This window comes from Canis aureus, chromosome 35 (genome assembly GCF_053574225.1).
Source record: "Canis aureus isolate CA01 chromosome 35, VMU_Caureus_v.1.0, whole genome shotgun sequence".
Taxonomy (NCBI): Eukaryota; Metazoa; Chordata; class Mammalia; order Carnivora; family Canidae; genus Canis; species Canis aureus.
In genome coordinates, this window is record NC_135645.1 from 24543991 (window position 1) to 24571630 (window position 27640).

A 27640-nucleotide genomic window follows, 5' to 3' on the forward strand; every position below is an offset into this window, starting at 1 on the left:
GGTGGGAGTCACAGGCTTCCAGTTGTGGACTGATTAAGTCATGGAAATAAAAGGCACAGCCTAGAGAACAGAGTCAATGACGCAGTGCTATTGGTGCTATGACGGATGGTAGCTTCCCTTGTGAGCACGGCATAACCTATGCTGTTGAGTCACCATGTTGTACACCTGAACCTGATATAAGTAACACTGTGTCAACTATACTGAAATAAAATTTTTAAATGATACTAATAGAAAGTAAAATTTAAATAGAACACATTTAATACTTTTTGTTTATTTTTAATATATTCATCTATTTGGTTTAATATAAAACAATATTTTCCCCCCAAATTTTTTTTAGAAGATTTTTTATTTTTCAGTAATCTGTACACCCAACATGGGGCTTCAGCTTGGAACCCCACGATCCACTCACCAAGCCAGCCAGGCACACCCCCCACCTCAAAATTTAGTTTTAAAAAATTGATAGACTGAGTAAAGCAGACTGCCTTTTATAATGTGAGTGGTTGCATCCAATCACTTAAAAGCCTGAAGAGAAAAAAAGGCTGACCTCTCTTGAGCCAAAAGGCATTCTCCTGGACACAGACTTCAGGATTCATCTGCAACACCCACTCTTCCTGGTTCTTCCGGTGGGCCATCTTTTGGCTTGAACTACAACTCCTTCGTGAACCTCCAGCCTGTTCAGCCTCCTGCATCAGATTTTGCACTTGCCAAGGGTGTGTGTGCACACATACACACTATTTTTCTGGAGAACTGTGACAAATACAGCATTCTATATGCTGACAAACAAAACTGAGACACGGCAAAGGTGTTCATGCCTTTTTCCAATCAGCACCATAACCGAGAAGGTACTAGAAGGTGAGATCTGAGGTCAATGGTCTGGTGTAGGTGTGAGCTGTGTTCTTTCTTTGCCCTCTGCTTGGATAGTTCACCTAACTTGAGAAACAACTGCCCAGGAGACAAGAACAGTGCCAACCCCTAGTATATTAATTTTCTATGACCACTGTAGCAAATTATCACACACTCAGTGCTTAAAACCACATAAATTTATTCTCTTACAGTTCTGAGGGTCAGAAGTCTCAAATCAAGATGTCAGCAAGACTTCTGGGGAGGATGTTTCTTGCTTTTTTTCAGCTTCTGGAGGCTGCTTACATTCTGTGTGTCACAGTGCCTTTCTTTTTTTTTTTTTAATTTATTTATGATAGTCACAGAGAGAGAGAGAGAGGCAGAGACACAGGGGGAGGGAGAAGCAGACTCCATGCACCGGGAGCCCGACGTGGGATTCGATCCAGGGTCTCCAGGATCGCGCCCTGGGCCAAAGGCAGGCGCCAAACCGCTGCGCCACCCAGGGATCCCTCACAGTGCCTTTCTTGCATCACTCCAATCTCTTGCTTTCATTGCCACATTCCTGCTACTCTCCTGATTTCCTGCTTCTCTTCTAAGGACTCACACAATTACATTGGGCCCACCCAGGTCATCCAGGATGCCATCCCCACACAATACCCTTAATTTAATCTCACCTGCAAAGGCTCTTTTGACATCTAAGGTAACATTTACTGGTTCTGGGATTGGGCCATGGGTACCTTTGGGGTGGGAGGTAGAAAGGCCTTATTTGGCTTACCACACCTGGATACCAGAAGTCACAGGTTACAGATGGAAGGTGAGATAGGGGAGGGATTCTTATATTTCAGAGTTGGAACTTGAAATTTTGTCTTTTTGGGAAAGTACTAAACTATTTGGTGAATGCAGGAAGTTGCAACAAAGAAATGCTTTCTTGGCTGCTAAAGATACAAATACGTATCGGTACTGTATTTTTCTTTAACAATAAAAATTCTTCTAGAGATTTTTTCACGGAGTAAAGCTTCCTCCATCTTAAAAAAGAAATATAAACATGCTTTTTAAAGTAAAGCATTCAGATCTGTGCACACAAATCTGTGGGGACTCTTCCCCTGGCAGCTTTACCAAGTACTTTGTTCAGTCTCCTTTATAGGGATTCAAACATTTTAAGATGAACCCTGAGAAGCTCCCTCAACACACAGAATTTAAGTATCATAAATACATGTCATCATTTGCATTCTAGAATATGTCATCCCAAGTTTGAGAATTGTTTTGTGCCCTTAAATGCTGAATACAACTTTTGAGAGAAGCAGTAACTTTCAGGGCTTCCCTCTTGGTTATATGAATAACTTCAGGGAGCTCTCTGGCCTTTCTTTTTGGTGTATTGTTGTATTGTGGGTGCTCAGGGCACTCCACGATCTTTGCTTGGTATATTCTTAGCAGAGAAAACTTAGCTTTGAGTCCACAGAAAGGAGAGAACATTGAATAAATCAGTTTACAAAAATCATCCTGATTGCTCAATTCGATGCTCAACAATTGTTAGAAAGTATGTAATTTGGACCAGGTGATGAAGACTCATGAGGATTCACCTAATCCCAGGGACCCCACCTTACTTTTGTCTAATGATGGTACTCTCTCCTAGGCATTCACCTACCATTAGGCACAAGGGCTTCAAATAAATACCAGAGACTTGGTTCAGAATTCAAGGATGATTTATCTTCCCCATTCCAAGGACATTTTACTATACATGACTATGCCTTCTCCTTCTCCCCTTCTACCCTTTCTCCCTCCTCAAACTCTGAATTTCTCATTGTTTATTTATCTGGGATTGTACTTGGTCAGTCAATCCAGTTCCCCTTGATAAAATATCCTCGTCATTTTGAGCCTTGTCAGAAATCTTTGACTCTCTTAGTTACTTCATTGTCAATTTCTTTGTTTTCTGCTTTTCTTCTTAAAACTTGACTTTAGTCCTGGATGAAGAGCATTTTCTTTTTTTTCAGCATCAGGTGAATGGCCATCATGGAAAAGGCGGCCAACCATGTTACTGCTCCTGTCACTGTGTAGGCGAGACCTAAAAAAAGGCTGCTGCCTCCGCTCCATGTCAAGGTGGAAAGAACAACTGATTTTTCTCCTTTGAACCTGGTTACCGGAAAATCTAAGATGAGAAGACCTGTTAAGGATCTATTTCAACACTTCTCAGCTCTACCATTGTACATCCTAAATATATTAGACCAAACCATATAAAATCGTTGTGTTTGTAGGTAAAAAAAAAAATTGTTGAATGTTCAACTTCATATTGTCTAGTCTTTACCAAGTAGTATGTTGTATCTTGCTTGAATGAAATTAAGTAAAAATGAGCCTTTCCTCTATATAGTTGTAATCTATAAAAGAGATTCTGATGCAAATATATCAGACTGACTTACAGAGAACTAAAAACTGGACAAATATATTTAATTTCCTTTGGCAGACCCAAGGAAATGAAGAGAATACAGATGCGCTTTACAGCAAACCTAAATTTTTGTTTACCAATCAGGAGACCTAGGGCAGGCTAATGTCCCTCATAGACTAAGGTTTGCATTTCTACCATAGAGAAACTTCTTCAAGTCTAGTGAAGAGAAGAAAAATAACAAGATCAATGGCAAAACATTTTTTGGTGGGAAAGCTAAAGGTGGTGCATTCATTTGGGTTTTGAAAAGGCAAACATCCCTCACTGCTGGAGAGAGTATGTTTGAAGTGGGTTTGCTATCGTTAGCATTTTAATGATGTCATTTTGATTATGCATGTGGCCTGAGTTTTTTAAACATCTGGTGCTTTTGTAAACCAAACTAATAAACAAATAAAGACTTCTCGTAGCAACGGCACAGGACAGCAGCATTTCCCAGCAAAGCTCTTAAAAGGCCTCAAATCACTTGGCAACATGCGATTTAAAGGCACAAGGAAACTTCTTAGGAAATAAGTTCTCTCTCTTTTTTTTTTTCCATCAAAATTCCTCACTGTCACCAGGTCCTTGGGTGCCATCTTGACCCACCTGCCTGTTCTCTCTTCCCTCATCTCCATTAAGAAGGCCTTTTGCTCATACACAGAACATCTTTTTCCCTTTAGCAGCGGTGGGTGTTTGCTGCAGCTCAGATTTAGTTTTTCTCCTTGCACAGCAGTCAGGCCAGGAGGCAAGCTGGGTATCACTGCTACCAGGACTCAGTTTGGGAAGTGCAAGCATAGGACTGAAGCTCAGGATCTAGCTTCTGCCTGGAAGGTTTAGACTTGACAGTCATCAGCCGTAAAATATGACTGTGAATGAGGTCACCCAAGGAGAGCCTGTCTCCAGAGGAGAAACAGAATGTCTCCTTTGTTTGGAACATGGCCTCCCTTAAAGTCTCCCTCAACTCAAAACTTCCTGTCATGCATTGTGAGCAGTATATGATAGGTTTTTTTCTTCTTGTTTTATGATTGCAACTATAACTGCTTTACTGATAAGGGAATCATGGACAAAGTCGGGATCGGAAGGTCTAATTTGGGAGACCACTGTCAAGCAACTTTTAATCACAAATTTTTGAGGGGCTTGCTGAAATCCTATTAAAAAGGTAATATTCAAAAAAATATTAAAAAGGTAATATTCTATGGCTTACTCTTTGATCTGTATGTATAATGCTGCATAAGAGAAACCAGTTTGTAGCTTTTGTTTTCATTTCTCCCTAAATTTCATTTTCAGTTCATTTTCATTTCTCCCTAAATGTGCTTAGGGAACTGAAGGCAGTTTCATTTCTTCCTAAATTTCACTTAAGGAGAAATCAAAATGAACGAACTGAAGGCAAACTGTACTCCTGATCATGAACAAAAAGGAGACAACGGCAGAAGCAGAAATGGTGTCACATCAGTGGGGACATCTCTGACTGAGGAATGTTCCCCTTCCATCAGAATCGAGATGTCTAACTCTAGGATAGAAAAGAAAAGATGGAGCAGGGAACCAGAGCACATACAGTCATTGAGTTATTCCAAAGTATTTCTCATTCAAGCTCCCTGAGAGGTAAAGAAACTAAGGAGGTAGATAGTTTTGTGTTAAGATCCTCTGGCCTGCTAGAGGTCCCATGAACAACCCCTAGTCAGTAGCCCTGAGACGCTACAGGAAGTGCTGATGCCTAATTGGGCTGATGCCTCAAAGTTATGTACAAGCCCTGGAAGTTTCTGCCTCAGGGAGAATTAGGATGACACTTTAAAATAAAGTCTGACAATGACAGTTAGTATAAATTGTGTGTAAATATATGATTTTTTAAGGACAGTATTTGGTGTCATTTTGAAGTTAAGTCTTTTTAAGTCAAGAGTTACATTTGTATTTTTGAATTAAGTGAAAAAATTCAGAATCTCACAATAAAGCATGTGTCTCCTAACTTGGACTTTAGGTCCATAACCAAGGCACTGACTCCTACTAGCTAGCTCTGTATCAGAGGGAGGAAAGAACACAGCGTCTTCGGAAAGAGCTTCTAGCATGCCTCACGTGGGCTGGATGAACTGCACCTGGATCTTGAGTCCAGGGCTCCTTTGGTCTATACTTTCATTTAGAATAAAAGGTTCTATGGTGTCTTTCAGTTTTCATTATTTTTAGCACATATTCTAAATTTACTACTTATCAAGTTGCTCTCTCTTATTTCCATGGTCCTCCACCTCATCGCATCCTACAGAGCAGTCTTCTCTTCTCTGCTACAGATTTCTAGGCCCACTGGTATTTAATTTTTTTTGGGAGATGAAAATAGTCCTTCCTTATTTATCCACCCTACTTACCTGATACTGCAATTAACTGTTATTTCTTAAAAAAAAAAAAGGTACACATTTGATTATATAAAGTTGAGACAAACAGCTCTATGGTGACAAGTGACAATATTACCTATAAGAGAATCATATATTTCTTCTGTATATATATATATATATATATATATATATATATATATATACACACACACCCAGACCAGATTGTAGACTAGAAAAGTACAAAACGAAATAATTCAATAACAAGTACCCAGATGGACACTGATTTTCCTTCATCCTCAGGAAGAAGAGTAGTATAAAAAGATACTGTAAGTAATGTTGAAACTATAGTTACCAGCAGGCAAGCCTTCAATAAAGTACTGTATTCGATTGAGTCGACGGTACAGTTTTTTGAAAGTGGGAAAGGCGGCTGTCCGCATCCACACGATGAAGTCATCATTGAGGAAGCCATTATTTCCTGGATCCTCTTCATCTAGTTCATAGACAGGCTTAGACCAGTATGGGGGCTTTGTGGTCCCTGTGGAAAGAAAATCATTGACATGGTTGAAATTTCTACACCCTTCAGTTTTCCTTAGAATAGAGAGAATGAAATAACTTTGGCATTCTTGAGGAAAGAGAAATAAAAATGAAAACTTTAAAAAACTGTGTGTAAGCTACCTACAAATGCAACTATTAAAAATAATGGATTATAAAAGCTCTCAGGAAATGTGGGGGAAATAATGAAGATTTGTCATAGAGTTAAAAAAGAACAGAATATCAAATTATATGTATATTATGGGTTCAACTGTATTAAATGCATATAAAGCATTGAAAAAGTAGAGCAAAATGATAATAGTGGTTGTATTCAGGGATAGGATCATAGAGACTGTATTTTCATTAGCTTTACTAGTAATTTAAAGACAGGAAATTAAAACAAGATATGATCATTCCATCTAAAATTTGGGTAAGAGGTAAAGAAAAAAGTGACAATTAATGATGCAGTGGAAATAGGAACTCCTGTACACAGCAAATAGATGTGTGGATCAATAATACCCCTGGCAATCTAGGAACATGCATCAAAAGCTTTAATATATTTCACATGTATTTTGGCCTGGAAATTCTACTTCTAGAAATGTATTCTAAGGAAATATTCATGTATGTGCATGAAGATTGTGTCAAATAGATACTCTTTTCAGCAATGTGCCTAAGAGCTCAAAGTTGGAAGTAAGGAAGAGGAACTGGTAAATGGGAGGAGGCAGAGAGCAAAGGTGTTGTAAACCTGTTCTAAAGCCAGGAGGCCTAGGAGGTTTGGGTATTGAAGGAATGCTAGAAGCACAGGGTGCAGGGCCAGGGCCAGGAAATGGGTCTGTTGAGAGTTTACTTTCATTCTCACACTTTCCACTTTAGCATGATGGGCTTGTCTGTCTCTCCTACTCTGCAGCAGACTCTTCAGTTTCGTGTCTTCCTAATTTTTTTTCCACTGGCATTTAGTCTAGTGCCTGGCACATAGCAGGCTTTCAATAAATGCTTGCTAAAGGAATGAGTGATTCCAATTAAAGCTGACAGAAGTTGATAATAAAAACCATACTGAATTTTAAAGAACGAGTCAATAAGAGAAAATTGTTTAGTGAGCTTTTTAGTTCTAGACAATTGGTTCTAGTATTTGTAGAATCCAAAATGCAAAGGAGAAAACCACCCTTTCTCAACTCGATTGACTGAACTATTTTCTTTTAAAATAAATACAGTCTTGTTTTCTAAGCATGGGCTCTGGTACTTGTAAAAGCAAGTGCTAAGTTTGGTTGGATTAATCTGTTAAAGTATGTTTGTACACTTAAATTTCCTCTGGAAAAATCCTTTGCTGAAGAAACTTCCTCTGCAAATATTGGGAACTTACCTATTTTAGCCCTTCCCAAAACTTCAATCACTGTTGGTAGAAGAATTTTGATAAAAATTGAAATTGCCTTTGGTACCTCCACTGTGGACCTCACCCTCTCTCTATTTTAGCCAGAGCTCATGTCCCAAGACAACATGTCCTATAGGACATTGACAGTCTAATCACCTAGGGAGCTTGTAAAAAATGGAAGTTTAAGCATGCCTTTCCTACCAACTCCTGAACCTGCTCCATCCCACGTCCAGAGAATATGAAAAGTGTGGTGTAAGAGGCACCAACTTTTTTCATTTTCCAAATTAGGTCACTTGTATTTATCCACTCATTCAACAATAAGCATTTCTTGATTGCTCACTATGTATCAAGCACCAGGGATATGAAACTTCCTAATTTCCTCAAGGAATTCTCAGACTGAAGTGGGGATGACAAGTATTCAAATAGATAATTACATAATGTGGTAACTCTTCAGAAAAGGTAATAACAAAGTGTAGCAGGAGATGACAGAAAGGACCCTTTGCCTAGTAGGCCAGAGGTTATGTGGCAAGACGAAACAATAGAATGTTGCCAAGTTCCTTTCAAAAACTAGGAATTCAATCACAGGTACAGTGACCCTATATGCCAGTTTGTCTAAGTAGGCCCGGCTTATGTCTGTTGTCTGTTATCCCATCTGACTTAGCATTTATTCCAAACAAATAATGTACATATAATTTCATCCTTTCACCTTCCAGCCATGGTCTTAGCTAGTAGCATGTAAAATACCTATGTGCAGTGAATGGAGTGCTTGCTCTAACATGTGATTAATGTAAGATAACCACGGATCCTTTCAATCAAAACATAACATACTCCTGTGACCCCTACCAGCTGTTTGACCACTCCAGCCAGTTAGGTCACAGCCTGTCTTGGCCTGTGAGATGCATGACACTGCCAGCCTACACATTAGTGGATCAGTGGAAAACGTGGGAAATTATAGGTTATGTTATACATACGTGACATAGCGTAGGAAATAGATGTGAATGGTCTTGCTGAGAGCAGGTATGAACTCTGTTGCAACTGTGGTTTTATAATTTATTATATGGTACAAATATATAACTATTTTATTGTTTGGTATCAGCTTTTATTAGCTAGTAAGTCCTTTTAGCTATAAAAAGCTGAAAAATGGAACATGTATATTTAATGTAAAGTTAAGAACAGTTTTTTGAGAAAGTTGATGAATGTTTCACTTGCAGTGTTGGTTGACATATACCACACAACAAGGGAAACATTATGATATCAATGACCAAGTGAAAATTAAAAGACATAAATCTGCTGAAGAACAATAGAATGTACTTCAGAAGTTTGTGGCTATTTTTTAAAGAGTATATCCAAAGACAATGTTTTGCCTCAGGTAGCTATAGGAGGTCCACTTATATGTCATTATGTGAGCATGACTTTTCATCTAGGTCAAGTGAGCTTCCTTCTAGTTTTACTTCTTTATTAGATTTTTTTTTTTGTAATCAAAGAAAACCTTTAATGTGTTACCTCCATTAGTACAAAAAGAACTGTGTGTACAGTTAAATGAGGCCAGTTTTACATCAGTGTCTTCAAATGCTTCAAAACAGAAAATCAGTTAAATTAATTATAATAATGGTTTGATTTTTTGGTTTGATTTTTCATAGAATCAAAGCAAAGCTTTTTAATATTCAATCTTGAAAGATAAAGCCTCTAACAATATAATAAATATTACTATAAGTTCAGTTTAAAAATTCAAAAATCAAGTGTATATTTTTGGTTTTGTAGTGATAACATAAATACAAATTTGGTGGAGCACAACATCAGAATCAAGATAATGTTCTTAATAAATTGAGAAATTTACAGATCAATGTACTTAAACTTGGTTGTGGTACATACATAATTTATATCTAAACAAGCTACCATAATTTACTAATTAAAAGAACTATAGTTGCACAAACTTAAATATTTTTGTATATTCACAGAGAAACTGAACTGTAAAATTTTTATAATAATATGGATGGAAAATAAAATAAATACTTTAGGATGGTAGTATATGTGGTTTATCTTTGCTATGTATCATCAACTAGAATTTTAGAAAGGTTTGAGCCTTTGAAGAACTATTTTGTATATCAAATGATGTATCCTACAATCATCCCAAACTTTTTTTTTAATTTTTTATTTATTTATGATAGTCACACACACACACAGAGAGAGAGAGAGAGAGAGAGAGAGAGAGAGGCAGAGACACAGGCAGAGGGAGAAGCAGGCTCCATGCACCAGGAGCCCGACGTGGGATTCGATCCCGGGTCTCCAGGATCGCGCCCTGGGCCAAAGGCAGGCGCCAAACCGCTGCGCCACCCAGGGATCCCTCATCCCAAACTTTTTTTGGTATATGAGCTCTCTAACTTTTGGTTGAATTTTATTCAAAATAGTTTACAAATTTTAAACAGTGTTCAAAGTATGGAATGCCAAAAAAACTTTAGCTTTTGATTTAGTGATTTGTAATTACTGAAAGCCAGTCTTGCAAACAAGAAGATATTACAATTTACCCCTATGAAAACAAGGGAATAATTGAACATATTATATAATTAGAGTTCAAAATGTGGACAAATTTAATTTTTAAAATTTACAACTGTACTTTAGAATATTTCAATTTCAGTAAAAACTCTTTTGATGGAGCTCCTATTTTTAACTGGATAAAATTTTTTCTGTACCAAAATTAAATGATCTCAAGTTTTAAGATTTTGTGGCATCTAAATGTAGGAATACACTTAGAAGAATCAGAAATTCAAAAAAATGTAAAGTAAAACAACAGTGCCTATGAAAATATTTACTATTGAAATACTAGCATATTTAATACAAAAAAATTGAAAATGTAAAAGAGAAGAACGAATTAAAGGTGCCAGCAGTGTCAATTTGATTAACCACAAAGTTCAGCTTCAAAAACGACTGCAGATAATTTTGTGAAAAATCAAAAATAATATTTTAATAAAACATTTTTAAAAATAATAAAATAACATATCATTAGAAAAATACAGAGGCATGAAGACAGATATGGCCAAGAAACTGATTAAAATATGTGACTATATATCCAGAATAATTATTCTGCTTATCTTTTAATGTTTAAATAATAAAGTAGGTTTTTATTTTTTTAGTTGGCTTAATATACACAGTTATGTAATTTTAATTTTTGAAAGAGTCGCATTTTAGAATAGTTTGTAATGGAATTATTTTACAGGTCCACCAATATGATAATGCCAATTTATTGATCAATAAATACAAATTTCAAATAAATACATAATTTTCATTATTCTAGTGCTCTCATTCACTCTCAAAAGTGTACCGGTTTGGACAATAAATTACATAGTCACCCTAATTATAGATGAAGCAACACGTTTCTTAAAACACTTCCTTTTTCCTGAGGTAAACTGAAAGGAACCAGGGCACCAATCATTTTATGTTTCTGAAGGATACGTGATGGAGGAGTCCACAGGTAGGGAAAGTCAGAGCAAAAATGGAGGTCAGCATGAAAGTAAAGAAGGAGGCATCATAAACATTTCCTCACACATAAAAATTAAACTATAAAGAGAGAAGAATATTTAATGAATATATGGGTCTTACCTGCAAATGCACTAGAAAGATTAATGGAACTTGGATTCTGAAACTTGACATACTTATCTGTCCACCAGGTAATTTTACTTTTTAGCATTGGGACTTCGATGGGTATAGATGAATTAAGGTTGTATGAAAGAATAATAGTATCTGCAAGGAAATTAAAAATTGTGCTGAGATGCAAGCAAGCATTTTTGCCCACTTCAAAGTACAAAACCAGACACAGATGAAAAACAGGGTTTTAGCAGACTCTCAATATGCCTACATGCAATAGATGTTGGAATTCCAAGACTAGTCTTTTTCTTGCCAAGGCCCCAATTATTGGAAAATACTCTCAAGCTCCATTTAGCTCATGTTCCATAACTACCTCAAATGTAAGGTAAGGTAAGGGAGAGCTTATTTGCAAATGAAATACCATAAGTCAGTCGATAATGTATACAAAAAAATTTTTTTTAAATTACTACTCAGTTGCAGAGGTAGTTTTCTGGACATTTAGGTTATTACATGCTTATGAAAAGTCACACCATGGAGACAGGAAAAGTCACCTACCATTGAATATGCTGTTGGCAATAGCACCACAAGGAGCTATGGGGGTCCCATCATGGGAGTTGCTAAATGGAGCACAGTTTCCAACATCCTGGATGCAAGATGATACAGTAAAAAAGAAATGCTGTGGTAAACTCTCTTAGAATGTTAAAAGTGAGAACACTGGCAATGTAAATCAACCCACACTAATTTATTGACGCATAACAAGATTACGGACTGCTACCTGCTTTTCCCAGACTTCTGGTTCACTTATACTAGGAAATTTTTGTGTTTTGGAAATTGTGCGTGTGTGTGTGTGTGTGTGTGTGTGTACTTTTCCCTCCCCTTATTAACAACACATAACAGACCAAATATGCAGGAAGGAACTTACTTTGCGGGCTCTGCCAAATATCACACTAAGCATACGCTGGAATACATTTTTAAATCTTTTTTAATTGAAGTGTAATTCATATTCTGAAAACTATACAAATGGTGGTGAGTTTATATACTTGATGACTTATCACAGGAAATCCATCCATCTAACTACTAGGATATATTTTTAAAAGAGAAGTTGCTAAACAATCATTTGATTATCACTTTTATCCAATAATCTCAGTATAGAAAAGGTTTCCTTCTAGCTTTTTTTTTTTGCTAGCATGCTGAGTGTCATTTATTAAGAATAAAATTTTATTATCATAGGAGTGAAAGCGCATTTAATTAAACCAAAGGCTTTTAATCGATCAAGTAGGGCTCAATTTCTTTAAACTTGGCTCGAGCGAAGGCCTCAATTATAGGAAGGATAATGGTAGCTATACCAGGAACTGTACTGAGACCAAACGCTCAAGGTTACTATTAAAATGATGCATGAAAGGATAACCATTTAATTGGACAAGATTCACATCCTGTTCTGAAGAGGGAAACCACTCCTCTCAATAGCAGATATACTGAATACCCAGTCCCTTCAATTTATTCAAGAATGAAAAGAGCATTCCTTTCTTATAAAACTTAAGGTTTTTAGTTCATTTTCCCATACCCTCTTTTTAGACTTAAAGATTCACCTGTTTTTTTTTTTAAGAGTATTATACGAAATTAAATAAAGCTTTACCTTTAAGTCTGTACCCAGCAGCTGGCTATTACTTCTGGATAGAATATATTGATAGAGATTCTGATAGAAACCATACAATTTGTAGTACATATAAACATTACCCTGTAAAAGAGAAAAGCAAGAATAAGGAGTAAGAAGAATTAACTGGAATATTAACAAACATGGACAGAATTTTTAAAAAGATTTTATTTATTTACTCATGACAGAGAGAGAGAGAGAGAGAGAGAGAGAAGCAGGCCCCATGCAGGGAGCCTGATGTGGGACTCGATGCCGGGTCTCCAGAATCACACCCTGGGCTGAAGGCGGTGCTAAACCGCTGAGCCACCAAGGCTGCCCTGTACAGAATTTTTATAGTAAAAAGCACCACAGAAAAAACTGATGAGAACTGTAAATTTCTTTATATCAAGCAGAAATCCAAGAAATTATTTTTAAAAATTAGTACTGGAATATCCTCACCTACAAAGAATTATTAAAATCACCAAATAACTTTTGAATATTTTTGTAAGGGCTACGGTGCTCCTGCCATGAAAAAAAATTTAAAACCAGGTTTTGCATTCTCAATATATAAAATTGATGTTAGAAATAGTATTATTTCCTAGCAATACCAGAAAAAGTGCTTTGCCTAGGGCTTGTGGTAGGCATCAAAGTCATGATTTCAAACAAATCCTTGAACACATTTGAAGTTGGAGCCACTGAGCATATTTGGGTGCATGTGAAAGGCATGAGATTAGCTCCCTGTGGTCTGGCTCCAGGGTTTTTTGTCTTTTCCATCCCTAGGATCCAGCATAGTATCTGGCACACTGCACTTGCTCAAGAAATGGTGAACCAAAAAAAAAAAAAAAAAAAAAAAAGAAAAAAAAAGAAATGGTGAACCATTTGTTATGGACCAAAAAGAGGGAATAGAATAGTTCATGGATCTGAAGGAAAGGTGACTTTCACCTTAGCAAATAAGAAGCCTTGTTGCCATGAGAGATGGTCCTTTTCATGTGTGGTACCCTCTGAAGCTGTGTAATCATAGGCTACCATCACGTTTACCTTCATGGTGACGTACCAACGTTCTCTAGGCAGATTTGACACAGATTTTACTAACAGCACATATGATGCAAATGGAAATGCTCAATATGACTGTTTATAATTAATATACTATCTCCAAAATGATGGAAGGTCGGCATCCAAAAATATGAAGGCCTCTATTAAGTGCTCCCCATATGTTAGGTGCCATATTCAGTGCTAGGAATACAAACATATTCCTTTACAATCTCCTGAGTCAATCGATTTTCTTATACTATGAAAACATGACACCTTGGATAGTCTCATCTAGTTTTACCCCAAGGACATGTAAGAGGATGGGTATGGAAAATGTGAGCTGGTACTCAGGGTAAGCTAGAAATAAAGGTCATGGTAAGTGTGGCCATCTACAGAAAACAGCAAAGGCCAAAGAACTTAGTTGCCTGTAAGAGGAGAGTGTGTGGGACATGAGAGGGGGAGATGGTGGGTCATGACAAGGAGACAGGTTACAACATCATAAACAGGAGAGCATGGTGTGAAGACAAACCAGCCAGGCATAGCTGGAATGACTGATGACATGTCCTCACCCAATGAGGGAACCTCCACTGTTGACACATAACTAGAGAAAATATGAAACCCACAGAGTGGAATTCACCATACATTTTCTTGGAAACTAAAAAGAGAATTTTACTTACCCAAAGTGATACATTCACATAAATGACAAAATAAACAGGCAGAGAACACTCACCACACCAGGGACAGAAGTGTTTTAATAACTTTTTTTTCAGTGATTCCTTTGTCCAAGATTTAGCTTAACAAGGCCTCCCAGATCATCATCTTTTTTATTGGTCCTAGAGGCACAAGGCATTTTATGGCGTTTCTTCTCTTTAAATTCAGTGGCAGTCTGTGCAGGATTCCTGGTTTAAGGCAGTTTTGCATGAATTCATTCTCTAGCATGTGTAATGTGTGCTAACTGGTGAACCGAAGGCTCTGTGGTTGAACTAACTAGTTTGGTTGAATTTTTATGAGAAAGTCTTTGCCTGAAAGGAATGGTTAGCAGCTGGTAACATTTATTTGACTTAAAGGTTTCAAAGCACATAGACAGATGGAAACTGAACCCCTTTAAGATTTTATCTTCTGGACTTTTTCTTCAAAAATTTAAGTGCTCTGAGCCTCCAAGAAATAATTGACTCTGCTGCACTTTGATTTTGGACTTTTGACTTCCATAACTGTGAGAGAATAGTTTTCTATTAAGCGTCCCCCCACTTCTGGCCAGAATTAAACAACACTGACTTTTTTTTTTCAATTGAAGTATAATTGATACACAATGGTACATTAGCTTCAGGTGTCCAACGCGGTCATTTCACAAAGTCTATATATTATGCTGTGCTTCTCACAAGTATAGCTGCCATCTGTCACCATACAACGCCATTGACTATATTCCCTATGATGTACCTTTCATCCTCATGGCTTATTCATTACATAACTGGAAGCCTGTATCTCTTCCCACTCTCCTTCACTTATTCTGGCCATGTCCCCACTCTCTCCCCTCTGGCCACCACCAGCTTGTTCTCTGTGTTTATGAGTCTGTTCCTGATTTTTAAGCAACACTAAGTTTTACTTTTGGGGAGCAGCACAGTGAGTTGTGGAAGACAGAAAAGGGCATACCTGTGGAGAACTGGAGTTCTGACCTATAAGAACACATATATAAAACTTTCCTCATTGACTTTATGTAGCTATCCCTTATAATCCAAGAACAACTCCGTAATTTCCTTATAGTTTATATATCTGGCTTGCTCACGTAATTGCTTAGCACTAGCCATAATCAATATGGATGTATTCAGAATATTATTAATGCCAACACCCTTTCATTTGGGATCAACAGAGAAGTAAGAAAGGGTCACATAAAATCAAAGCTTCCTAGAACATAAAGCCATAACTTAGCATTTTATCTTTCCTCCATTCATTTAATCTTTCAACAAATATTTTCTGAGAATCTACCACATAAATATACTATGTTATGCACTCTAGAGAAGGGAAGATTCCTATTTTCTTTTTATTATTATTATTATTATTATTATTTATTCATGAGAGACACAGAGAGAGAGACAGAGACACAGGCAGAGGGAGAAGCAGGCTCCCTGCAGGGAGCCCGATATGGGACTCGATCCCAGGACTCCAGGATCATGCCCTGGGCTGAAGGCAGGCGCCAAACCACTGAACCACCCAGGGATCCCCCAAGATTCATATTTTCATTCAGCAAACCTACAGTGTGCCAGGCATGATTATTGGTGCTTGGGATACAACACAGAGCTGGACAATAAGCAATACATAACATATCAATAGAGCCTACACTGACTCTGAGATCAATCATAACAAGTTAACAAGGATCAGGGGCATCACAAGAGTGGGGTAAGTAGACAGGCTGCAGTATGCAACAGGACGGCCAGGGTAGGCCTTATTGAGGTGAGGGTTGAACCAACACCTGAAGTAGGGCAATTAGCCAAGTGACTAACAGGTACAGGGGGCCAGCAAGAGAATGCCTCACTTGTTTAGTGAGTGAGGAGTCCAGCGTGGTGGGTGTGTGGCTAGGGGAAGAGAATGAAGGGATTAGGTCAAAGAGGAAATAAGAAGCCCAATCATGTAAAGCCTTGTAGAGACTTAGGCTTTTTCACGGAGTGGAAAGGGAGCCATGACAGGGATTATTTTTTTAAGTTTATTTATTTAGTTTTGAGTATCTCTATACCCAACATGGGGCTCAAACTCATGACCCTGAGATCAAGAGTTGCATGCTCTCCCAGTTGAGCCAGCCAGTGCACTCAATGTGGGGATTTCTGAGTAAAGGAATAACATATGACTTAGGCTTTTAAAAGCTTACTCTGCGGCCACGTAGGTGGCACAGTCAGTTGAGCAGCTGATTCTAGGTTTTTGGCTCAGGTTGTGATCTCAGGGTCATGAGATTGAGCCCTGTGTTGGGCTCTGTGCTCAGCACAGGGTTGATTGAGACTCCTTCTCCCTCTGCCCCTCCCTTCTCAAATAAATCTTAAAAAAACCCCCACAAACCTCACTCTGGCTGCTATGTTGAGACATGAATATAAGCAGGGATACCTGTTAGGAGGCCATTTCAGAAATCTCAGTGAGAGGTGAATATAGCACAGAGCTGGGTGGTAGCAGAAATGGGAGAAGGGGACAGACACTGGATATGTTTTGAAGGTGGACGCAACAGGATGGATTGGATGTGAGGGAATAAAAGGAGTTAGAAATGACTCCTAGGTTTTTGACCTGAGCACCAGAAGGATGGAGTTGTTTTCAACGGAGATTGAGAAGTCTTTGGATGGATTAGGTTTTTTTTTGTTGTTTGGGGGAGGGCAGTGCAGTGGATAAGGGGAGAAGTGGAAACTAGAAATTCAGTTTTGGAGATGCTGCGCCTCAGATATTTATTAGACACCCACATAGGAAGACAGCTGGAAATACAAGTGTGGATTTGGAAGAGACATTTGGGCTAGAGATATAAAATGGTGTTGGTAATAGAGGTAGATGACATTTCCAAAAAAGTGAATGCAGTTAGAGAGGAGAAGATAGAGTGCTGCCCATCTCAACATAAAGAGTTTGGGGAAAACAGGAAGAACAGCCAAAGGAACTGAGGAATGGCAACCAGGGGGCTAGGAGGAAAACCTAGTGTAGTATCTTGAAAGTCAAGAGAAGAAGTGTTCAAGGATGAGAGAATGGTCACCTACGTCCAATGAGCGACAAGGCACTAAGGACTGACTGCTGAATTTATCAACATGGAAGTCTTGGGCTTCCTTGCAATTTCACTGAGTGGGAATCTTTCTGATTGGAGAGAGAATGAGAAAGGAGGACTTAGAAGTAGCCAAGATAGACAACTCTCTTGAGTTTTCCTGCTAATGGGAGGTAAGAAATGGGCAAATAGCTAGCAGGGAGATGGGGAGACTAGAAGGCCAGTTTGCTTGTTTGAAGATAAGGGAAATTGTCCGTATGCTGGGAAAGATTGAGTAGAAAGAAAAGCTAATGATATTGGAGAGGACAGAACTGCTGAGTTAGGTCCTTATAAAGGCAAGAAAAGATGGCATCTATGTACCAGTGGGGATAAGCCTTCAGATAGGAGCAGGGACAGTTTACTTATGGTTAAGGAGGGGGTGGTGCTGAGCATGTAGTGCAGATACTTGGGAGAAGGTAGTTGTGTAACATGCAGAGCATGGTTCCTGTGCTCCAGGAGGTTCCTATAAGTAGAGGAAATGAGTCCACAGGATTTTAGGACAGAAGTGATTGTAGTAAGGTAATCAGAAGAATGGAAACAGTGCTCCCAGGATACCAATGTGGACAAACCGTTGCTGAGACAAAAAAAGGAGGTGCAAGGAATGCTGAGGGATGTTAGGGGTCTAAAACAAGTAGCAGTGAGTGGGGGAGACTTCCAGAAACATAGAGGGTTGTATTGTGGGAAAGAAAATTGGTCAGTTGGCAGGAGTCCAAGGTCTCCTTCTTCCTCCATCTTTTTATGAAAAGGTAGCTGGGCCTCAGGTGGTTAAAGAGTGACCCGAGAGTGCTCTTTTGGGGGCGGGGAGGGTGGTGAATTTATTTTGCAAATAACGGCTGGTTTAAAGTAGGGGAAGCCAAAGGCTAGGAGTGCAGTCAGGTAGCTCTGATACTGGACCAGGAGGCCTGAACTGAGGCAGTGCCAAAAAAAAAAAAAAAAAAAAAAAAAAATGAAGGGGACAGGAGATACCTGGGTGGCTCAGTGGTTGAGTGTCTGCCTTTGACTCAGGTTGGGTCCTAGGGTCCTGGGAATGAGTCCCCGAGGAGCCTGCCTCTCCCTCTGCCTATGTCTCTGCCTCTCTCTCTGTGTCTATCATGAATAAATAAATAAAATCTTAAAAAAAAAATGAAGGGGACAGGGTGGTTGGAGAGATGGATTGAAGAACAGTGTCTACACATGAGAGGCTTAGATGAAAAAGGAATAGGCAGGGTAAAGTCAAAGAGGAAAGTCTGGAGTCTTGGTGAAGGGCTCTTTACCAGAAAGGGCAGTGAGGAGGGTTTTCCAGAAGATGATGATGAGTCTGGTTTGGGAGCAGCTGAGTTTGAGGGCCTCGAGTTGGGAGACTCCAGGGGGAAGCTCAAGAGGAGGCCTGCCGATGCTTAGATTGCGGAGTCATCTACGACGGGAGTCATCTACTACGGGAAAGGAGGGGGACCAACCAGGTCAGGGAGGAGGATACTGCAGGGGGAGAGGTGTGGAGTCCAGAGGACAGCTCAGGATCTTTGAGGAGTCGAAGGGAATACAGTTTTTTATTTATTTGATTAAGTCTTGACTACCAGGTAAGACTGTGGAGGCCCTGAAAAGATGCCTCTGAGGTCTCCTAGTACAGTGACGGTAATTGAGGGATGACCCCAGCTGTCATGCTCTGAAATCATCCTGTGTTTGCACCAAGGCCATGCTGCCCCTGGCTGTTTCCAATGGCCAAGCACAGCAGGGATACTGAGGCAGGCTCCTTCAGGGACTCTCTGTTCTTTGCTGCAATTTTCTGAAGAATGCACTGCAGCCTAAGACCCTTCTTCCTAACTTCCTCCCTTCCTTCTCCCCTTCCCTTTTCTTCACAGGGGTCAGAGCTGTGTTGTAGTCTGACAGCTCTCCCAGCCTCCTCTGGCTCTCTCTCCATTTTCCCTCACAGGAAGTTCCCCCAATAAATCTCTTGCACGTCTAATCTTGTCTTGGCATCTGCTTCTCAGAGGACCTGGACTAACACGAGACTTTAATCAGCCCAAGAGCGGGGACTTCTTTTAATATTTCTTTGGCATTTCTCACAGTGCCTGACAGCCAGGCCAAGAGTTGCCTTAGGGATTAGGCAATTGCAAACACAGAGTGACTTGGGGGATGGAGGTGGGAGGGGAGGATGGGGGGACCTAAGGAGAGTCCCAGCAGGTGTGTGACCCCCGACACTAACTTTGTCCAAGTCACTTAACCTCTCAGCCCATTAATTTTCTCACTATAAAATGAGTGGTTAGATTCAATGATCTCTATGGTCTCCTCTGCTGCTGACATTTGGAATAAAACCTGTCTGATTGATATTAAGAATTATGTTACAAAGCTCAGTAGGTAGAGAGTCTGGAAACTTAGAAACAAGAATAACATTCCAAAGGAAAAAAGTAGGGGGAGAGTCGTGCATGAACCCAACACTTTGTAAGGTCCCTCACCAGTATCCTGCTTTATTTTTTGTATTTTCAGTTCTGGAAAGCACTTGGTGGAAATCATGAACTTACTGCCAAGTGTGAAATAGGAGTAGATCAGTGTACAGCTAACGGAAGGCTCTTGAATTTCACTTACCTTCATTGTCTCTGAAAGGTAAAAGGGGATAGAGCAGGTGCATTCTTTGTCAAAATTAGTGGCATCTTCTCGGAGTTCTGCACAATTTGCACAGATTTTTGTGTATTTGACCTATTAGGCAGGGAAAAGAACAATGACTAATTAAAAATTACATGAGTACACATTTTAAAAATCAAGCCCTGAGTCCATCTAAGTCTTCAAGCTCTCTGTGTCAAGGGCATGAACTCTTGGACATGACTGAAGGATAGCACACTGCTGGGGACAAAGTGTTTCTGCAGATGCTTGGGAGGAATGGGCCTTTTACCAGTCTCTCATTTTGGGACCTGGCAGTATTTTGCCACTGACCTGGAATTCAGTGTTTCTATTGTATGTTTATGCAACCTGTTGTGATGTAGGCTTATGTCTAGATCATAAAGAGGTGTCATTAGGAAAGTATTAGTCAGTGACTCATGAGAACTGGGCCTACAGCCTGAAGCTAATCAGCTTTATGATGAAGTCACTTCAGTTTTTCCATTCTATTGTATGGAAAGTATTTATACTAATCAATTTTTCTACATGACATCTAGAGGAAGTTGCTAAAAAGGACCAAACACAAAGAAGTACTTCCAAAATGTAGGGCTATTGATACTTGTGGAATAATTCGGATTTTAAAATGTTACCACATTCTGCTTTTTCAAAGTTAGATTCTGTGCAAAATGGTATAGTGGACTCTACAAAAGGGTGGTGTGTTTCAAATGAGCAAATCCTATGAGCTCTGGCTAAGAGCCTCAGCTATGTAAAGATACAGCTGGAAGAAGCTTAAGGAAGGAAGGCTCACAGACCACAGAGGCTGTGCATTTCCCTTCTGCTCTTCCTTCACTGTGTTGAAGAATAATTAGATGATGGGAATGGGGAAGAGTGAGAAAGCAAGGGAGTGTCCTTCTCCTTGGTAAACTGCCAACAGGATTTAGGATTCTTTGGGAGGGAAGACTAACAAGAAAGACAGGATTTTTTAAATCCTTGCAAACCACTGGGAGTTTTGAAGCCAAATAAGCAGTGTTAGTACTAAATTAAAGATTAGCCAAAAAGTCTACTCAATTGTACTGAGATGCTTATATTTCCTTAAATAATTCTTTATTGTATGTATGTATGTATGTATGTATGTATGTATGTAGTCATTCTTTAAATACACAGCAAGGCTTGAAATGTTAATTTGGACAAGACTGATGCCCTTTCTATCTGTGAAACTGGATTCTAATTTTTAAAGAGCTTTAAAGAACAGGGCTGTATCATCACTGACAGCACACTGAACTGCAACTGAGGAACAGGTTTGGGTACAGCCAGTCTATGACCCTGTGTTAAATACTTAACCTCCAGAGCTCACATTTTGTTCATCAGCATCATTTTGTCTAGCAATTAATTCATCTTTGAGCTTGTTGTAGTAGCATTCATTGTACCCCATGGATTCCTGTTGGGGTTCTCTTACTGCATAATTAGAAAAAAAATGTGCTTCATGGTCAAATGCTTTCTAGCTCTAAAAAGTTTATGGGGTCGCCAAACTACAGAAGCAGCCCAGGTGTCCACAGACTGATGAATGGATAAAGAAGAGGCGATACATATATATATATACGAATAAATACAATGGAATGTTACTCAGCCATCAAAAAGAATGAAATCTTGCCACTTACGATAACATGGATGAACTAGAGCATATTTTTGTAAGATTTTATTTATGTTTGTTTATTTAGAGTGTGAGTGGGAGGAGGGGCAGAGGAGGAGGGGGAGAGGATCTCAAGCAGATGCCACTGAGTTTGGAGCCTGACATAATCTCACGACCCTGAGATTATGACCTGAGCCGAAATTAAGAGTCAGACGCTTAACTGACTGAGCCATTCAGGTGCCCCTGAAGCTAGAGGGTATTATGCTAAGTGAACTAAGTCAGTCAGAGAAAGACAAATACCATATGATTTCACTCATAATGGAATTAAAGAAAGAAAACAAATGTGCCAGGACACCTGAGTGGCTCAGTGGTGGAGTGTCTGCCTTCAGTTCAGGGTATGATCCCAGGGTCCTGGGATGGAGCCCTGCATCAGGCTCCCCGCAGGGAGCCTCTGCCTATGTCTCTGCCTCTCTCTCTCATGAATAAATAAAATCTTAAAAAAAAGAGAACAAGTGTGCAAAGTAAAAAAAAAGAGAGAGAGAGAGAGAGAGAGAGAGAGAGAAACAAAGACACAGACTCTTAACTATAGAGAACAAACTAGTGGTTACCAGAGGGAAGGAAAGTAGGGGGATGGGTAAAACAGGTGATTGAAGAGTACATTTACCATGATGGAAAAAATAATAATAAAACAAATAAATTTTTACAAGGAAAACATATCTCTGATCTACTGTCTCAGGTGGCCTTGTAAACCTATAGTTCTAAAATGACAGCAAAGATCACACTCTGCTTGCTCCTCATAGAATTTCGGAGAAGTGGGAATGATCATTCTTGTTCCAAGTGAACTGGATAAAGGTCACTTCCTTGTTGTGGCCCAGGGCTAAGTGAGAAGAGGAAAGCCACTCAGAACTCTTTTACTAGGTCTGTGCTTGATCACACCGGCCTGAGTAGGCACTTCATCTTATCACCTAATATAATGAAAAAAGTCCACGTGCAAAAGAGAATCTCACTATTATAGTGGTTTCTGGTTTTCCTGGATGAAAGCAAAATGTTAGGAATAGTCCTGTCTGAAGTGACCAGAAAAAATAGTCTATTGGAAAAATCTCCTTAACATGATAAAAATCATTCTGTTCAAAGTTGTTTGTAGAGTAGCCTTAGTGGACCATGGAGTAAGATTCCCTTCACAAGCATGAGGTAACATTATTTGGCAATGGCTGTCATCTTAATGGAGGCTGCACTTTACAGTGGGTGAGGCGATAACCAGAAGGAAAGAGGCAAGGAGGACATGGGAAGGGGGGAAAGAAACCAGAAAGAAAGGGGTTGGTGAAGAGGATAGAAAAGTAAATAGGATGAACTGCTTGTAGAAATGAGTACCAAACTCATAAGCCACTTAATTTTGCTAATGCTCTTCAAAAGGCAAGTTTAATTTTCTCTTGCCGTTTTGCATTTGCCACTTGGTGGGGCCTGGTGGTTTACATCTCACACTGGAGGACTCAAAAGGACTTAGGGGCATTTAATTTCTGGGGAGATAAACTGCTGGGAGTTGGGAGCAGAAAATATAAAATGGAAAGGCATTTGAGTAGTGTGGTTTGGTAGGAGGAGTGAGACCTGAAATGGTGTTTTCCTCTTTATTTTATTTTACTTACGTATTTTAAAAAATATTTTATTTATTTATTCATGAGAGACACAGAGAGAGAGGCAGAGACATAGGCAGAGGGAGAAGCAGGCTCCCTGTAGGGAGACTGATGTGGGACTCAATCCCAGGACTCTGGGGTCATGACCTGAGCCAAAGGCAGATGCTCAACCACTGAGCCACCCAAGTGTCCCTGTGTTTTCCTCTTTAAAGTCCTCACTATTTGCCCTAACCCATTCTTTCAATAAGTTTGTGCCTATTATATACTGCGCAATGTGCAAGGAAGGGTTGTGGATGTGGTGAACAAGGCAACCATGGCCGAGCTCTGTTTGTACCACACACTACACCTCACCTATCCTATCATTAGGTCAGGACAGGACTCAACTCTTACTTAACCTTATTCATTTGCAAGCCCTAAACAACTCTTAGCACTTTCAGATACTCATGGATGTTAAGTCAGTGTTGACAGACTTGGCCTTCATAACTTTGCTGCTAACCATGTCAGGAGAGGGAATAGATCAGCTCTCTGTGGCTGCCTTCAGAGTGGAGGTCATAGTTTGGGATGCCCCGTAATCAGCTCAGAGCTGATCTGAATTAAACATCTGCTTAATTTCTTAGACCAGATGTGGGCAAGGCTGATCTAATCTTAGGCCCAACTATTATGTCCTCTCTCCAGACCAGCTTCTTGGATTCTCATCCTCTAACAGCTTGTTGATCAAATTGTCAAAGTCTTATAATGGAGGCAGGGTATGCCCTCAAGCTTCAGCTCTTCTCAGTCTTGAGGAGATTTTAGTTAATTTTGCTATGTATCCTTAAGAGGCCAGAAAGATTCTAGTTCTTGCCTTTCCTAGATTGAAGTAATCATCTCAGAGGGAGTTCATTTGCAAAGGGAAAAACACAATGCTTGAAAGTGGGACAAAACTGAAGACCTCTATCTTGGTCTCTTCACTTTTTTTAATTAATATGATTCACGGGCATCTGGCAGTCATTTGACCCTGCCTCTCCTCCTGCCTCTATCAATCCTTGGTCAGTACCAAGCTTAAAAAGCTTCTGACTTTGCCAGGCTCTTGTAAATGAACAGCTGGGCGGACCAGTGTGAGAGTGATTGTCCTCAAGAGGGAGTCGGGATGAACAAAGCCAACATACACAGAGGCTGCCACCATCTGCACCGGCTAACTGAGAAAACGGATGTTCCTGTCTCATCTACTGCGGGGCTGTGTTCTCTAACTGATCACTCATTTATAGTCCCAAAGCTGAAAAGTCTTAGAACCTGCACTAAAGGGGATCCCTGGGTGGCTCAATGGTTGAGCATCTGATCCTGGCATGATCGGCCGAGGGCATGATCCCGGGGTCCTGGGATCGAATCCCACATTGAGCTCCCTGCGTGGAGTTTGCTTCTCCCTCTGCCTATGTCTCTGCCTCTCTGTCTCTGTCTCTCTCTCATGAATAAATAAAATCTTAAAAAAAAAAAAAGAGAACCTGCACTAACAATGTAAGATGGGACAAACCTCTATCTCCTTGATACTCTTTGCAGACAGAATGAGGATGATGCCCATCCCGAGGCAGAACGCTCCCGCGGCGAAGAAGCCAGAGAGGACTCCAGTGGCTGAGAGCTGGAGCCGGTAGGCGGGCAACTGCTGCTGCTTCAGGGCAGTGTTGTCTGGCAATCTGGACTGGTAGTCCTCAGATATCCTCTTCATTTTGGTCCTGCAGGTGACTGAGATATACTCTTCAGACATTTAAAACATTATGGGGAATCCCTGGGTGGCTCGATGGTTGAGCACCTGCCTTCAGCTCAGGGCGTGATCCTGGGGTCCTGGGATCGAGTCCCATGTCAGGCTCCCTGAATGGAGCCTGCTTCTCCCTCTGCCTGTGTCTCTGCCTCTCTCTCTCTCTCTTATGAATAAATAAATAAAATCTTTTTAAAAAAATAAAACATTATTATTTGTAGTAATACTGCATCACAGTAATGCTAGACTATGAATTATAGGAACTTTCCTTTGTAGTTGTAGAATTTCTGCTTCCCAGAAATTATTCCTTAACTAAACCTGATATTCAGCAGGAACACAGCTCTCTTCAATCAGTCATTGGTATATTTTACTTGAGGCTCAAAAAATGTGCGCCAAATGCTATACCTAGGAGGAACAGTCCCCGGCAGGGTCTGCAGAGACCAACATCTGGTGACATTGGGAAGCAGTTGTAACAGGCTATTTCTGGGATGTGGTGACTAATTCAAGGCAAGCCCTTCCTGAAAGGGGGAGAAAGGATTTATCTTTGAGAGCTTGCCTAAAGCCTTGGAGATTAATACGAAAAATAAAAGTTAGGGCTATTTTTTTCCAAATATGGCTTCTTTTAACATAAATATAAACTAAGTTGGAGAAATGTTCTCAGATTACAGCTAACTTTGCTACCTGTGATAATGAGGAAGAAGGAAGCAAACAGGGTTTGTAGAGCACAGATGTCTAACATTAGCAGCTGCCATTTTTTTCATCCATAAGAAAGACTCCAGTAGAAAATACACATTAAAAACATCTCCTCCAAACTTTTTCCAAGCATATGTTTTGGAGTAGCTCAAATGAGGCAAGAAAAAGGAAGAGGAAGATAGATAATTGGTTAAGTGTTCAATATTACAATATGGTTTTATTGGTTTGATTTGGGGATTTTACTCATTTATCAGAAATCTCCTAACCTTTCATTAGACTGTTAATAATTAATTCCTTTTCTTTAAAGTGTATTTAAGATATAGAATTAAGTTTTTTTAAAAAACAGCAAGTTTCTAACCCCCCTTTTTTCATTAACATTAGGCAGAGAAGCCATGCTGGACTATTTTTATTTTTATCTTATTTCATTTTCTTAAGAGATGGGGCAGAAGGAGAGGGAGAGAGAGAATCTTAAGCAGACTCCACATCCAGCATGGAGCCTGATGCGGGGATTGACCTCATAACTCTGAGACCATGACCTGGGCCAAAATCAGGAGTCAGATGCTCAAACTGACTGAGCTACCCAGGCGCCTGTGGATTATTTTTATATTAAAGAAGGCAAATGACTTTGGCAGGTGTACCTAGTTTAAAAGAACACAAAATAAATGCAAATACTTAGATTAGGTGGTATTCAATTCAGAGCAAAGCTTCCCACTTGCAAAATTGGGAAAAGCAAATATCAGGGGGGAAATTTTCAACATATCACTTGAATCTAGCTTGGAGATGGTGACAAGTATGGCTGCTGGTATCAGCCTTGTATGAGAAGATGGCAGCAAACATTTCTAATTCACATCTACTATTTGTTTTACTAAAGAAACACAAGAACTTGGATTTAAAAGGCAGCAACAGTCCACAAATTAGATTATATGTGCACAGTTGGCCTACAAAATAATCAGGTATGTTTGCCATCTGGGTGCTTGGTCCAACCTTGGGTGGGATTATACTACATAGATAACACCTAGCCAAAGGGCCATTATAGTAACAAATCTGTGAGAACAGAATTTCTTAGGTTTTTTTTTTTTTTTTTTTATAAAACAACAAAACAAACTAACCAAAATCTTAAAGTAGAAGGAACTTTCATTTAGTATATTAGTCTGGGTTCTCCAGAGAAATAAAATTAATTGGAGGTATGTAAAGATATTTTTTAGAAGGAATTGGCTCACATGGTTATGGAGAAGGCTGGCAAGTCCAAAATCTGTACAGCTGATGTCTCAGTTTGAGCCTAAGGCCAAAAGGTGCTGTAAAATCAGGAAGAGTTGAGGTCCCAGTTTGAAGGCTATCAGACAGGGAAGAGCCAATGTTTCAGTTGGAATCAGAATTCCCTCTTATGGGGGCAGGGGAGGCAGTTTATGCCGGGTGTGTAGGGGGTGGGCAGTGTCAACCTTTTGTTCTATTTAGGCTTTCAACTGACAGGATGAGGCCCAACCACATTAGGGAGGGCAATCTGCTTTATCAAGTGCACCCATTTAAATGCTAATCTCATCCAAAAATACCCTCACAGAAACACTCTGGAGAGTATCTGCTCAACTATCTGGACAACCTCTGGCCCAGTCAAGTTGACACATAAAATTAACCATCACAGGTAGTAGGTGAACACATTTCTGGGGCAACATTCTTGAGATAGAATAGATCACATTTTATAGGTACTTCTATATTTACGTATTTCTCTTCTAAATAAACCTACTTCAAGCATACAAATATACTTCATATACTCTGCTTTTCAAGTTTCTAAAACTGGATTTCCTTAACCTCAGTACTACTGATTAATATTTTGGGCCAGATACTTTATTGTGGGGTTGTTCTGTAGGATTGTAGGACGTTGAGCAGTATCCTTGGCTAAAGGGTACTACC

At 39.5% G+C, this 27640-nt stretch overlaps 1 protein-coding gene across 6 annotated transcripts; it reads right to left on the reverse strand.

Moving 5' to 3' along the window:
* Nucleotides 1-1166: 1166 nt before the first annotated feature.
* LOC144305383 (cell cycle control protein 50C-like) lies at nt 1167-27115 on the reverse strand. 6 transcript variants are annotated; one of them, XM_077884173.1, is made up of 8 exons: nt 26953-27115; nt 24818-25026; nt 20041-20151; nt 12693-12794; nt 11612-11699; nt 11072-11212; nt 5900-6109; nt 1167-2986 (listed from the first exon to the last, which is right to left on the reverse strand). In XM_077884173.1, the coding sequence occupies exons 2-8, from the start codon at nt 25007-25009 to the stop codon at nt 2796-2798; spliced, it is 1035 nt and encodes a 344-aa protein (XP_077740299.1). In that variant the 5' UTR covers nt 25010-25026; nt 26953-27115; the 3' UTR covers nt 1167-2795. The 6 variants fall into 6 exon arrangements, with proteins under 6 accessions (XP_077740299.1, XP_077740303.1, XP_077740301.1 ...); XM_077884177.1 differs by having other exon boundaries at nt 1167-2977; nt 5927-6109; nt 24818-25016; nt 26953-27114; XM_077884175.1 differs by having other exon boundaries at nt 5927-6109; nt 24818-25016; nt 26953-27114.
* Nucleotides 27116-27640: the final 525 nt, after the last annotated feature.

Coding starts and splice junctions, on each gene's coding strand:
- LOC144305383 (XM_077884172.1), bottom strand. Junction 11,213..11,611: donor TGCCAACAGCATATTCAATG/GTAGGTGACTTT, acceptor ATTTCCTTGCAG/ATACTATTATTCTTTCATAC. Junction 6,110..11,071: donor TCTTTCTAGTGCATTTGCAG/GTAAGACCCATA, acceptor TTCTTTCCACAG/GGACCACAAAGCCCCCATAC.